This window comes from Penicillium angulare, assembly GCF_028827245.1.
Source record: "Penicillium angulare strain IBT 27051 chromosome Unknown utg000003l_segment0_segment0, whole genome shotgun sequence".
Taxonomy (NCBI): domain Eukaryota; kingdom Fungi; phylum Ascomycota; class Eurotiomycetes; order Eurotiales; family Aspergillaceae; genus Penicillium; species Penicillium angulare.
The window spans coordinates 1,902,464-1,916,726 of record NW_026623162.1 but is presented as its reverse complement, the minus strand read 5'-3'; the positions used below and the strand labels follow the sequence as shown (position 1 = coordinate 1,916,726).

Genomic DNA, 14,263 nt, shown 5'->3' with positions numbered 1-14,263 from the left:
TATATCTTTCGAAATGGCGAACAAACCTTCTGTCTTTCGGCTAGTGGCTTCGCGATCACTCGTCACTGAAGAAATTCTTGGATACGACTATCCCGGCAAAGGTATACCCGATGAACCTTATGCCGTCGATTTTATCCCCGAGGATCCCCGCAACCCTATGCTGTTCAGCCAGCCAATGAAATGGTGGATTACCGTAATTATGGCTTTCGGAACACTAGCTGTATCCTTCGAGTCGGCCGTTATGTCTGGCTCCATTCAGCAGGTGGAGGTCAACTTGAATGCAGGTACGGAGGTGTCCATTCTTACAGTATCGCTATATGTCCTTGGGTTCGCTATTGGACCAATGTCATGGGCACCTTTATCAGAGATCTTCGGTCGCCAAGTAATCTATCTTATTTCGTTTGGGCTGTGTACGATTTTCGGGGCCTGCTCTATCGCTTCGCAGAATATAACAACGTTACTTGTTTTGCGATTCTTCGCCGGGTGCTGTGGTGCTTCTGCTGTCGTCAATGCTGCCGCTGTGATTGGGGATATTTTCTCTGCGCGGGAACGCGGGCTGGCGCTTATTGTTTTCTGCTCTGCGCCTTTTATGGGTCCAACCCTTGGTCCTATCTGTGGTGGATTCCTTAGCCAAGCGGCGGGTTGGCGATGGGTGGATGCTTTGGGGGTGATATTCTGTGCCGTGATGTGGATCGTTGGTGTTATCTTTGTTCCTGAGACTTACGCGCCGTGTATTCTTCAGCGACGTGCTGCGAAGTTGTCTAAAATGACGACAAGCGTATACATGAGCAAGCTTGAAGTTGAAAGAGGGTCGAAGACTTTGATGGAGGTGCTGAGGGTAGCTCTAGTACGACCTTGGATGCTGCTTTTCTTTGAGCCAATTGTTTTGTTACTGTCGATTTATACTGCGATCGGTAAGCTAGCTGAAACTACACTATAAACTAGACTTATGCTGACCAGTGCAGTATATGGCATCTTGTACATGCAATTCGCAGCTTTCCCTATCGTCTTCGAAAACTCGCGCCACTGGTCTCAGGGAATAAGCGGACTATCATTTTTGGGTGTTCTAATTGGCCAGATCCTTGCATTCTTCATATATCTTGTCTTCGATGGGCGATACAAGAAAACTCTTACTCAAGCCGGAGGACGCCATCCACCAGAAGAGCGCCTTTGGTCTGCCATGCTTGGAGGAGTATTGCTTCCAATTGGTCTATTTTGGTTTGCCTGGACAATCTATGATAGTATACATTGGATAGTACCGCTCATCGGCACTGCCTTCTTCGGTATTGGACAAGTTCTTCTTTTTATCAGCTTGATCAACTATACCGTGGACGCATATACTGTATTTGCGGCTTCCTCGCTTGCTGCCAATGCTATTTTGCGAGCCCTTTTTGGATTCGCGTTGTGAGTGATCAAAACCTGGTTTATAATTACTCTGACGCTAACCAGGATCTCACTCTTTAGTCCTATGTTTACAACTCAGATGTTCGAAAATCTTGGATACCATTGGGCTGCTTCTGTTCCCGCTTTTTTGGCACTTGTATGCATGCCTGTGCCATTTTTGTTCTATAGGTATGGAGCCCGGATTCGCAGTGTTTGCAAGTTTGCTACCGAGGCGGACAAGATTATGGCGGCACTCTTGGGCCAAATGAATGCAGCCGCCGCCGCAAAGAAGGATGACCCAGAGAAACAGGACGGGGTGGTGGATAATACGGCTCCAATGTCTTCGAGTGACACTGAGTAAAGGTTTTGGAAGCAAATGAAGTGTTCGGCGATGGAATGTCTTCAAACTGCGATTGAACTTTAAGCTTTGATTCTTGGGAAAGTGTAATCGATCTTATAACAATGCAACCGATAACGATGGGGGGGGGGGGGGTTCTTTTTCAAAAGCAGCAGTAAATTTATAGATATCTCAGTGTCATTTACAATGTTAAGCTTTTTGATAGTTATGCAAAGTCCTGCTTAGTAAAGAAGAACACTATCTAAACTAGAGAAGCCCGCGGCTACTCCACCCTCGTTGACTTCCTTGCCCTTTGTTCGCAACAACCACCCGCCCTGGTCATTATGGAGGATTTCCCCGTTGTCTTTCCATAGAATAGTGCCGTAAATTCCTAGCTCAGAGATGACATTTCCGCGAATAACTTCACCGTCATTACGCAGAGCGACATTCTCAGCGTTTTCCGCAGGATTAATAAGTTCCATCAAGACCCAGCCTTTCCAATCAGACTCGGGGATACTTCGAAGGTATTCGGAAATGTCTGCTTTATAGATGTTGTTTCCTCCGCCTTCTCGCTGCGGCTTCAGAACATGTTTCATGGCTGTCTCGGCATTGAGAGCCAGATCACGTCCTTGACCATTTGTCGAGAGGTCGTACTGCGGAGCGAAAGTTTCACGCAGTCTAGCAATGATAGAAGAATCAACACCATTGAGAAAGCTCGTTAGGTGGTCGGGTCCTGTGGGTTCTGCCAGAACCTGTTGGATCTTCTTGCAACCGGCCAGCTGATTAAGCACTGTAGGACACTTGATAGCCGCGGATCGTTCCAAATGAGTACGGGCCTCCCAATCACGGCTAGATTTGTATTCATCGGGAGAATAGTATGCACGGAGATAAACTGTTGTTACTTCAAAGGCAGATGATGGTGAGTGTGGAGGTCGGTAAATCAATGGTCGAGAAGATTCGGAAGTAGATATAGAGGTCTCATTTAAGATCTGACTGCTTTTCACACGAAAAGTTGGAATCTTATGGAATCCAGTCAGTCGCTTCAGCAGGGCCAATTGGTCAAACACGTTTCGCTCTTCATCTTGTACAATAAAAATTACACATAATGGCAGCTCCGGGGAGGACTTTGATGATCCGTATGCCTTATGAGCTGTAGCAAGCCCACCAGAAAGAGTCTCGACGGCGGTGTTATCAGGTGGTGTTCCAGATTGGAGGAGAGGATGAGGGGGGTAGCTCGGCGGTGATGTTAATAGCTCGGTATGTAACGACTTTACGAGCGAGGAAAGCCCGCCAAATGAAGAAGAAATTGTGTTGAATTCCACCTGCTTCAGGGATGGAGGCTGGTTCGGGGTAACATCAGCCATGTAGTCGGATCGGTATAAACCCAAAGACAAATTCTGGACATATCCTTCCTTCTTCACAGCCAGGTGAGTCTTCCATAGATTGGCAACAAAATCATCGACGTCAATCAAACTATAGATGAATAAATCTTAGCTTGAAAACCTCAAGAACTAATTATCTTTGCAGATCCTACTCTTCAATTACCTTCCCCAGCCATTCTTCGTTGCACGTTATCGCGGCATAAAGTTGATTGTAAACGGTTTGAAGCGCCTCGGCTTCCTTAAAGCAGGCCTGTGGGAAAGGACTTGGGAAAAGCGTCACGGGAGCATTCGTAGCGAAGACATGGTTCGGGTTTGCGCTCTCGGGGAGAATTGCAGGGGACGGTCGAACAGCTAGGCCATTTTGAATAGCCCAATCTTTGGTGGCCGTGACCAGGAACTCTTTCTGCTCCGGTGTCAATTGAGGAGGATAGTTCTCATAAATTGGATTGGCCATGGTGTCGTAAATGGACCGCAGCAAGCTGTGTAGGATACTGGAGGAATTGTTCGAATAGATCTTCAGGTTCACCCCACCTGGGCATAATGCGATTTGATTTGATTTATCAGCAGCGGGGTGATGTCCTTAGATACGGCAGAATACTGGTTTCCGCATTGAAATTGCACAGCTGACCGCCGACCGCTTTTCTCTCCGCCTCCGGTATCATCATCCTCGTGCTCCGTCCTCACCGCCTTTAGATCAAATCATACCGCCCTTTATGCTCATGTGTACTGCCGGCATATAGCACCCTCTGAATAGCTTTTGTAGCAACTTGATTCATCTTCACTTTTCCTTTACTTGTGTCGCGTCCTCTTCGACTCTCACCGTGCCCTGATTGATTTACGATACATCTGTACCATTTGATCTCCGCAACGCTGTGCTACCGTATCAACGTTCATCAAGCCTTGCAGTTTATTGTTCATACTGGGGGCCATTAATTGGTGAGTATCGGAGCATGCAGTGTTGTGAGAAACCTCAAATTCATTCATCTACAGGCCCCCCCGCAATGAAAAATGGCCACTACTGATAAGACAGATCCAGTTGACTGGTCAGTGGATCAAGTGGTACATTTTCTCTGTCACCCAGGACCTGCACCATGGGCACAATCATCAAATACTCCACGCCCCGATTCAGCCAAGCTCGAAGCAACACTCCGTGACAATGAGATGTGTGGGGAGGTTCTCATGCATGTCGATAATGATGGTCTGAAGGATATGGGTGTAAAAGCATATGGCCACCGAATTAGCTTAATGAAAGCTGTTCGGTGGCTGCAAGACAAATCTCCGAAATACAAGTCGTCCCAGAGAAGCAATCATGAAAATGAAACCCCAGAAGTGAGAGATAGGACTCAAACTGATCATGCAAAACTCGTGCCAGTGGCGACGACTCCTGTCATCGTCGTTCCCTCGCGGCCTTCTGTTCAGGAATCTAGCATTGTCGATAATGCTCAGAAACCCAAACGGAGGATTGCCCCCAGCTTAGTGCAGCCGGATATTACATCCAATTCTTCTGGAAATGACATATTGAGCAATACCTTTGCAGCTCAAAGTGGGAACTTTCAACCGCCAGAGATCCTTGCCACGCTGGGCAAGAAAGCACCTTCTGGTGCGCGAACTCAGAAAGAAGAAGATTTTCTGGAGTACTTGACCCAAAAGTATCATGACGATGATGATGACACAAGCAGTCCTCTCCCGCTTTATGGAGAGTCCGAATCGGAAGGTGAGCTTGACAATGAGACATATCGTGCAATAGTGCAGGATAACCCGAGTCTCGATATATCAAGGCCTATTCTCCCACGAGAGCAGTGCAAGGCTTTAATAGCCGAATACACTGCGGAAAAAGAACAGCTATGGCGCCAAAAATCCCTTCCAAAGGAACTTCCGAAGGCACGAAAAATGTGGATGCATTCTCGGCAATCCAATAATCTTGAACGTGAAAAGAATCGCTTCTCTGCCGACATTGCGCATCTAGAGAGCCGTCTTATGAAACAGCAGGAGGGAATTTTGGCTTTCGAATACAGATCCTCTCAGACTCTACAGAAAGCCTGCAAGAACATGGATCCGACAATATCCGATCGATGTCTTGGCAAATGGAAGCTAGCTACTCTGGAATCAGACGTTTGCCCGTCGAAAATTCCTCATCGGGTCAACAATACTCGAGCTCGAGTAATACGAGAGGTTGACTCAGGTGATGATGAAACGTTGGATTCTGGGACAGAGTTCTTGACCGATGATTCCCTTGACGAGGAAATGTCGTCCGATGAAGTCGATTTTGATCAGACCGATATTGAGCAGGTCGACCTTGGCCATGAAACAGTATCTGTCTCTATTTATTCAGGCAATGAAAACAGCCGCGCCCAGTCAAAAGAGTTACGTCCCGAACCTGCTCCTACTCGTGGGTTTCCTTTCAGCCTAGGATCTTCTCCATCGTCAAGCGACAGTGAACCACTACATGGTCTCAGAAAACGGCAGCGAGTTGTTGAGATGGGCCAAAGTCGCCATGCCAATCCTCCACTGAAAGCTCCCCCCACTGCTTTTATTCAGGATGATGAAGATGAAGAAGATCTTCTCGATATGGATATCGACCCGGCAGCCAATTTTACTGCTAGACCATCTAGCTCATCCCGATCGATACAACAACAGCAAGACCAGGATATTGCTGAAACACTGATCAAGACACCACCTCTCAATCCAGTGTCGCCAACAGATAATGTGGATAGGGAGCTTATGGTCAAAACGCCTCCTCTGAACCCTACAACACCCGTCAAGCTCACTTTGACACGTCCTAGACCCCCAGAGGCTCTGTCTACTAAAACTTCGCCGAGTTCAAGGAGGAGCTCTTTTGCTCGCCCAATTATCATCAGTGACTGTGAATCAATCGGTTCCCCTATGCAAGAAATACATTCTCCCGTCGACATTGAACATGCCGAACTCTTTGATTTGCTGAATGGAACTTCCATGGAAATGATCATGGAATCAAAAGATCGTATCCAGCTGCTAGCAAAAAGTGTCATGCAATTGCGGTCAAGTGAGATCAAGTCTTTCGGTATGTTCCTGGATAAATGGTTTCCTGAACTCTACGTCGAAGGGGTCCAAGAAGCCATCAGAGCGATGATTCAGAACAAGCGGGAGATGCAGTACAAGGACCCAGAAGACAGCAAGCTTTTCATGCGGCTTGCTGCATTATTTGTGTCTTGGTTTCATTGTGTCACCTTAGACCCATCGGGTATAGATGAAAATCTGCTGGATCAAGCGCTCAAGGCTATCAAGCCTGGTGCTGAATCAACGTTTGAAATTTTCTACCACAAATTCAAAGCGTTGGTTCACGCTTACAATAAATGGAATCCTAATTCTTCACGACGTCGATCAACAAGTGTGAAATCTCCAAATTTCGACTTCAGGTTCGAGAACCATTCGCACCGGACTTCTACTGACCCAGATCGCTTGAAACGGAAAAGGCGGCATGTCATCAAACTGCAAAACAATGCACAATCGTTTGCCCAAGATCGGAAAGCCAAACAAGACCGGGCAAGAGAGGCCTTTAGGAGAGATAGAGAGCGCCTAGGTTTAAGTAACAGTGACCCAGCAGGACAAGTAGTCTCTTTCAAAGAACCGATACTCTATCTCAATCCAGGTATTGGTGAATTTGTTAAACCACACCAACTGCTGGGAATCCAATTCATGTGGCGCGAACTTTGCGAAGGCGACAACATGCAGGGGTGTTTGCTTGCACATGTCATGGGCCTAGGCAAGACAATGCAAGTGTAAGTCTTCGGTATTAAAAAAAACAGTCAGGCCCATTCTTACTCATTTGAAACTTTCTGCAGAATATCTCTTTTAGTTACAATCGCGGAGGCTGCTGCTTCTCAAAACCCTAAGATTCGGGCACAAGTACCTCAAAAATTCCACAAGTCTCAGACTCTTATCTTATGCCCGTCCTCTCTGTCACACAACTGGCTAGAAGAGCTGGAGTTTTGGGCACCACCCGATCACTACCTAGGCACCTTCTATGACATTAATCCCAATTTTTATACGGATGCCCCGACTAGACTTGCTATCCTTGAAGCCTGGAAAAACAACGGCGGCATTCTCGTCCTCAGTTATGACATGTTTCGACGACTGATGTCTTCCAACTCTTCGAACACATTTGATGAATCGCAGCAGAAAATCGTCGATAACATACTATTGTCCACACCCAGTATTGTGGTTGCTGATGAGGCTCATAGATTGAAGAGTGGCGTTTCAGCCATCTCAAAAGCGGCTTCGCGTATTAAAACCACGAGTCGCATTGCCATGACCGGATCGCCTCTTGCGAATAACCTGATGGAATATTTCCAAATGATTGATTGGATCGCACCAGGTTATCTGGAAACATCCAGTGCATTCAAGGAGAAATTTGTAGAGCCAATCCAAGCAGGACTGTATCTCGACAGTACTCGATCACAAAGAAGAGCCGGTCTTATTGCACTGAAGCTGTTGAACATGATCATGGATCCAAAGGTCAATCGGGCCAGTATTTCAGCAATTGCATCTGATTTGCCTACTAAAACTGAGTTCATTCTTCGTGTTCCCTTAACGGAGACTCAGAAGGCTGCTTACAACATGTTTGTCCAGGAGACAAAGTTCAATGGCAATCTCACGACTTTGTGGCAGTGGCTGGCCATCATGCAGCTGTGTTGCAATCATCCGGTTCCATTTCTTGAAAAGTTGAAAGATCGCACAAAGCAAAACGATGACTCTAGCTCGTTTATGCCCAACTCGATTGCCGAAGCTGGTCTTCCGTCTTCCTTGTTTCAAAAAATCGAGACTATTTTCAAAACGGTGCCAAATCTATCAGACCCCAGCTTGTCCCACAGAGCCGTGCTTTTAGGAAGAATCCTCGAAGAGTCAAAAAAGGTCGGGGACAAGGTTCTGATTTTCACTCAGAGCATACCAACCGTCAATTACCTTGATTCCTTTTTAAAAGAGCGGCATTCGTCATATAAGCGTATCGATGGATCAACGCCAACTTATTATAGGCAACAAATGACAAAATCATTCAACCGTGACGATGATGATACACAAGTCATGCTCATCTCTACCCGAGCCGGTGGACTTGGGTTGAATATGTTTGGAGCTAACCGCGTTATCATTTTCGACTTCTTGTTCAATCCAACATGGGAAGAACAAGCGATCGGGCGCGCATACCGTTTGGGCCAGATGAAACCAGTCTTTGTCTATCGGTTTGTGGCCGCTGGAACTTTCGAGGACGTCATCCACAACAAGGTTGTATTCAAGTCTCAGCTTTCTGTCCGTGTGGTGGATAAGAAAAATGTTCTCCGTGAGGGCGAAAAGAAGAAAACCGAGTATCTTTTCTTCGTCAAGGAGAAAGAACGGCACTCACTTCAGCATGTCCTGGGCAAGGATCCTGCAGTTTTGGATCACATAATTAATAGCGATGATGCAGCGAGTATTTTGGGGATCACCTTGTCGACTCTGCAGGATGATGAAAATGATCGTTTGACTGAGCAAGAGCGTAAAGAGGTCGATTCCAGGCTAGCATTGGACAAACTCAGGCGCACTGACCCACAAGGATACATGTTAGAGGTACAGAGACGAGATCGTGAAGAGCGAGCTGCTATGGAAGCTGCGCGGCTCCGTTGGAATGAGATGGCAAGGTCTCAGCAACCTCAACCATCGGTTGCAGATAGACCCATTCTTCCCAATGGATCGCAACTTACTCTGCCCCAACATGCAGGTCCAATCCAGCCGCAAAATCCGATCCAGCGCCCTCCAAATGAATACCCCAATGCCCAAATATCCCTTGTGAATTCATTCCTTGATTCTCAGCAAGGCCTCTTGGAAAGGCAAACGAGGCAAGCTGAAATTCAAACAGATGGATTCCGAGCTCAGTGGGAAAGTTGGGCTCTGCCACAGCAACAGGCTAACGACTCCAACGCCACAGGCCCTCAGCAGGAGTTTCCATATTATGCTGAAAATGAGTATTTGTCCCAGTTCCCGCAGTCAACAACCACATATATGTCACAATATGGAACCGAGAATTACAACCTGTCCAGCACGGTACCTGAACTACAAGATACTGACCCCCTTACATCCGACTTTGGGACTAACAGCGCGACCGCCAATATTTCCCCAATGAGTGCCCCCACGGGTCCTATTCGTCCACAAAATGTCGGTCGGTCTCAATCTTTCGAACGAAGTTATTCTCCGCCTGAAATAATCCCTAGCTTCGGGAGTCCAATGGATGAAAGCACTTATTCCCCGCCCGAAGTCATGCACAGCTTCGGAGGTCCTTTCTATCCTGGAGCAAACATGATGACCGACGGTTCAAATGATAACATTGCTCGGCCAGCATCTACCCGTGAAACCCCACATCCGTCCCCCTTAAAGGAAGGACAGAGGAGACGTGCCTCCTCTTCCAACACCGTCGCATCTGCTGATATCGATAATCCCGCCCCAACAAGTCCATCAGCCAACAACCAACCAAACCGACAGTTGTCGGAAGTGCCAGCGGCGTAATATCGTTGCCACGTTGAATGAATGTGATATTCCAGCATTCTTCATTTTTCTTAGGCGTTTTTGCTTGATTCTGTTGTGATACCCCTCTTACTTCTTTTAGTCTCTCAAACCAAAACCATATTCTCAATAAAATCTCTAGCCTTAGAAGTACGAATCCCATGAGGGATCTAATCTTTAGTTTACGTGTATGAATAAGAAAATTTCGAATTTTGTTTTAAGAATCTTCCAAGACGGTTTAATCGCGGAGCCCTGAGGTTGTGAACAGTAGATGGCAGCATCGGTTGTATACGATACGACAACCTTGATATAAAAAATATGCGCCATAGGTCTGTCACTATACGTAAAGCAAAGGCTTCAAATTTTGTAAACAAATAAGATATAGAATTTGCCTTATACAGCTAATAATTTGTTCATGAATGCTGCTGTAAATGACTTAAACCTGAAGACCCCTGATCGCTTTGCGACTTCACGAACGAAGCCAATCTTGACAAAACAGCGATCTCCAGCTTCAACTTCACAGTATAGAAAAAACACTTCAACACAGTCTGCGTAATAAAAAGCCCCATAAACTGCAAAGTCAAAAGTGCAATATCCATCAAAACAATAGCGGTATTAATCGCCAACAACTGATACATGATATTGGTCCTCCTCTTCGAACGATTCGGATAAGTCGACAACAACCGAATAGTCTGTACAATAAAACACCCAGAAATAATAATCTCTTGAACAAAAAAGACTGTCAATTGGACCTTCTCCCACACATTGAAAAAAACCGTGAACTTCGTATGACACGCATACACAGCACCGTATGACGCAATGATCTGTGGAATCTGCATCGCGATCGCATTGAAAATGATCATTCCCAGGACACAATGCAGAACTGTCCTGTTAAACATAACAAGATGTAGTCGCGAGTATAACACGAGCGATTGCCCGGTTACCATTATGGCCCAACCGGCCGTGGAAAGGGTTACAGGGACCCATATCGGGGCGAGCTCGAAGTATTTCAGGATTAGGCCAAGTGCATCGGGGATGACACCTAAAGATGCGGCGATAAGTAGGCTCCAGAAGTATAGGCCGCGGTAGATGTTGAATATAGAGAAGATCAGGACTATTAGTTCTAGGGCGCTGTAGAGGGCACATCCGAGGAGACTGGCGATAGAGGCTTGGACGGCGAAACTGTTACCCGTATATGCGCCGACGATGCCATCGACTGGTGCTTCGCAGTTGACCATTCTGCATGTGCATATTTGGGATTCGAGGGTCTTGCGAATGAAATTTTTAGTTTGTGCTGGAGTCGTGCATGGTTGGTGAATGCTAGCATTTTTCGGGGTGGTTAAGTTAAGGTGGTCGGGGTTGAGGTCCGATTCCGGGGGAGAATTCCATGGTTGAGGAACGAAATAGAGTTCGTCACGGAGATCCTAACGGTTGATTCCAATTGGAGAAGGAGGAGTTCATAGAGTTTGATGAGGGGGATCTACATTCCGGATGAAAGGATATCCAGAAGAATACGAATAGGTACAGGAGTAAAGATTCCAAGGTTGGAAGCAAAGAAACATTCCGAAATCGCCAGATACACACGAACAAGCCAAAATTGAGGCAGCATCACACAACCGCCACCTGTGCCTGCACCTAGATCTGCGCCGGATATTCGTAGTAGTCTATCTGAAACGCCACCGGAACCCACAAAAAGTAAATGAAACAAGGGACTCTACATATCAGAATTGCCCCGAAATTTAGGTCAAAAGGGACTCGAGGTCGGCCACACGGGTTGCTCGATCTTCTGCCTTCTTTTTACCAGTCTCCCGGAATGCAGTCAGCATGAGTTCGCGTTTTCGTCCCTGGATATCGAGCACTCGCTCCTCGATGGTGTTTTCCATAATCAATCGCCAGACATTGGTTTCTCGCTTTTGCCCTAGTCGGTAGACTCGATCCAGGGCTTGATCTTCGATGGCTGGAGCCCACCAGCTGTCGGCAAGGATGGCTTGATTAGCAGCAACTAGATTGAGTCCAACGCTACAAACACTGAGACTAGCAAGGAGAACCATGCAAGTTGGCTCGGTGGAAAAGCGATTGATCGAATTATCACGATTTGTGGAGCTCATCTTGCCATCGACACGGACGAAGTTGATCCCACGCTGCGCCAGATGGGGTTCCACAAGGTCGAGGAAAGAAGTCCACTGGCTGAAAACCACTGTCTTGGTATCAGGAGCTTGGCCCTGCGCAGTAAGAACCTTCATCAATGCCTCGATCTTGCTGCTCGGCTTTGAAGGGTCTGCTTCAACAGTTTCTGTATCTTCACCTAGTTCTGCTGCAGGCGAAACGAGCGTGCTATTATCATTGATATCGGCACGGCAGAGAGGGCATTTATGTTGGCGTTCAATGACCTGTTCAATACAGCCTTTGCAGAAAGAATGGGCACAGGCAGTTATGACAGGTGCATCAAAATTATCGAGACAAATTGCACAGACCTCTTGGCTTTCGATTTGAATCTGAAGCATATCTTGCAAGGCTTTCATATTTTCAGGAGTAAGTGGCACAACTTTATGTTTATCCAGCATTTCCATTAGTTTGTCGATACGCTTTTTGCAGAGAGCCCAATGATTGCAGGTTTGACGTAGACGCAAAATAACCTCCAACAAGTGTGAGTAAGTTGAGCCCCCCTGCTTGTCCTTGAAATCCAGCAAAGCGCCCTTTGCCTCGGCTTGAAACGCCTGGTATTTCTCTTGCTCGTGCTCATTGAATTTGATACGAAGAATGCGGGAAGTAAGCTTCGGCAGTCGTAGATTGATAAACTCCATATCTTTGCGCCGTCGAAGACAGATAGTCCCCATCAATGCCTCGAGAAGCAAACGAGCCTCGGGGTTGCCATTGGTTAGAGGGCGAATCAAGACACTATTGAAAATTCCAAGATCTTCCAATCCTCCCGTCAGCTTCAAGAAGCGTACTTGTGAGTACAAATCCTTAAGTGAATTGATAATCGGTGTTCCGGTCAGTGCCCAGCGCGAGTCCGCCTTGAGAGCGTTGGCCGCGAGAGAGCCTTTTGTTCGGGGATTTCGGATACCATGACCTTCATCAAGGACAACACGCCGCCACTGAATTGAGTAAATACCCTTTGCAGGGGGTTTCTTGGCCTCTGGCTGGTACTCCACGCCAAGGGCACCGTAGCTAGTAATAACCACGTCGTAATCTGCCAGCTTTTCGGCCTCTTTTTTACCAGATCCATGATAAATCAAAACACGAGGCATAGTTTCGGTCCGGCAATGGTCTTGAATTTGGTTTCTCCAATTACTCATCACACCTACAGGAGCAATAATCAATGTCGCCTTGCAGGAATCCGAGGTTCTAGGCGTAGGATTTGCTAATATGAGAGATATTATTTGGATTGTCTTTCCAAGACCCATGTCATCGGCAAGGATTCCACCACTGGCCAGGCTTGGCGGGGTAGATGTCGAAAAGTTGGTTGCAACATTAGTGAATTTAGCACCATTTCTCTTCCACAATTGTACAACGGCGTCGGATCCAGGCGAGGGAAGTGACGGGGACTCGCGAGCGATCATCCACGCAAGGCCTTGTTTTTGGTATGGAAGTAATTCGGTCGAAAGGCCAGCTGGAGTATCAGCCATCGGCATCTTGGCCATTTCCGATTCCTTCTGTCCGAAGTTCTCTACCACCTGGCCTATTTCCCTGGGATTAAAATAGCTGCTCTCGTTCAACAGGTCCTCAAAGCTTTCTTCGGTGTCACCCAGGCCTGTTGAAACCGAGAGATTTGCAAAAACTGAATCCTCATTGCCCTGAAATTCAGCTGCAGCTTTCTTGAGAGCCATCGCACGAGCCTGTTTCGCTGCCTCCTTCTTCGCAGCAATAAGTGCTTTAATGCGTGCCTTTTCTTTGCGCTCAGCATCGTTGAATTCCCGAAGCGGGAGTCTGTCTTGCTTCATCTTGTTTTTCAGCGTGATCCGCTCAGCTGGGTTACGTGTGCCGTATAACGGCAAAGCCACAGGACAGTCAAAGAAAGACTTAGGGCCTGTGAGGATTCCCTCAACTAGAAGTTCACGAGAGTCCTATATAAATTTAATGTTAACGGCTGATATCTTAATTGGGCAAGTCGTTAGACATACCATGTAGCGAGCGAGCTTTTCAGCAACCCCCCTTGGAATGTGGCCGATCTGTGCACCCATGATATTGTTGATTTGAATTGCATTGCGATCATACGGGTTTTGAGGGTCTCGCTGCAAAATCACACGTTCTCCGGGAGTCGCAATTCCAGTGTAGAAGCGGCATCCCACAATCTTGGTGTCCAAGGTACCTAGTAATAAAAATCTCAGCCCATGTTCCACATATATATAATCAATCAAAACTCACCGTAGTGCATATTACTGGACATTGAAGACTCATCTGCGCCCTGGGTTCCTTGAACAAGCTCTTCAGCCTCAGCATCGTCCTCGTCTGCGCCAGTAACTTGAGTTAATGGAATGTAATCAGCACTCTCGCCAAATCTCTGGCCCGTGCTAACATTCTGTGGGTCCAAGTAGGGAGTTGTTCGATTTGCTTTCGATGGGCGACCTGCATCATCTCCTTTCAAATCGACAGTATCGATATCAGACTTCCGTTTTTTGGGATATTGCGTCATGATGGACGGTAGTTG

General features: G+C 46.9%; 5 protein-coding genes across 5 annotated transcripts; 2 read left to right on the top strand and 3 right to left on the bottom strand.

Moving 5' to 3' along the window:
• Positions 1–13: 13 nt before the first annotated feature.
• On the top strand, positions 14–1,744 carry N7478_002878 (MFS transporter; the record flags this gene model as incomplete). The annotated part of the gene is made up of 3 exons (XM_056919092.1): positions 14–914; positions 966–1,404; positions 1,450–1,744. 3 exons carry the CDS (start codon positions 14–16, stop codon positions 1,742–1,744), a joined length of 1,635 nt encoding a protein of 544 aa, XP_056782250.1.
• Positions 1,745–1,962: 218 nt separating this feature from the next.
• Positions 1,963–3,556, bottom strand: N7478_002877 (glutathione synthase; the record flags this gene model as incomplete). Its single annotated transcript, XM_056919091.1, has 2 exons — positions 1,963–3,193; positions 3,255–3,556. The coding sequence occupies 2 exons, from the start codon at positions 3,554–3,556 to the stop codon at positions 1,963–1,965; spliced, it is 1,533 nt and encodes a 510-aa protein (XP_056782249.1).
• A 554-nt stretch (positions 3,557–4,110) lies between these two features.
• On the top strand, positions 4,111–9,615 carry N7478_002876 (putative SNF2 family helicase/ATPase; the record flags this gene model as incomplete). The annotated part of the gene is made up of 2 exons (XM_056919090.1): positions 4,111–6,860; positions 6,924–9,615. The coding sequence occupies 2 exons, from the start codon at positions 4,111–4,113 to the stop codon at positions 9,613–9,615; spliced, it is 5,442 nt and encodes a 1,813-aa protein (XP_056782248.1).
• Positions 9,616–10,025: 410 nt separating this feature from the next.
• Positions 10,026–10,850, bottom strand: N7478_002875 (uncharacterized protein; the record flags this gene model as incomplete). Its single annotated transcript, XM_056919089.1, has 1 exon — positions 10,026–10,850. One exon carries the CDS (start codon positions 10,848–10,850, stop codon positions 10,026–10,028), a length of 825 nt encoding a protein of 274 aa, XP_056782247.1.
• A 501-nt stretch (positions 10,851–11,351) lies between these two features.
• On the bottom strand, positions 11,352–14,248 carry N7478_002874 (DEAD/DEAH box helicase; the record flags this gene model as incomplete). The annotated part of the gene is made up of 3 exons (XM_056919088.1): positions 11,352–13,679; positions 13,737–13,924; positions 13,981–14,248. 3 exons carry the CDS (start codon positions 14,246–14,248, stop codon positions 11,352–11,354), a joined length of 2,784 nt encoding a protein of 927 aa, XP_056782246.1.
• Between the last annotated feature and the right edge of the window lie 15 nt (positions 14,249–14,263).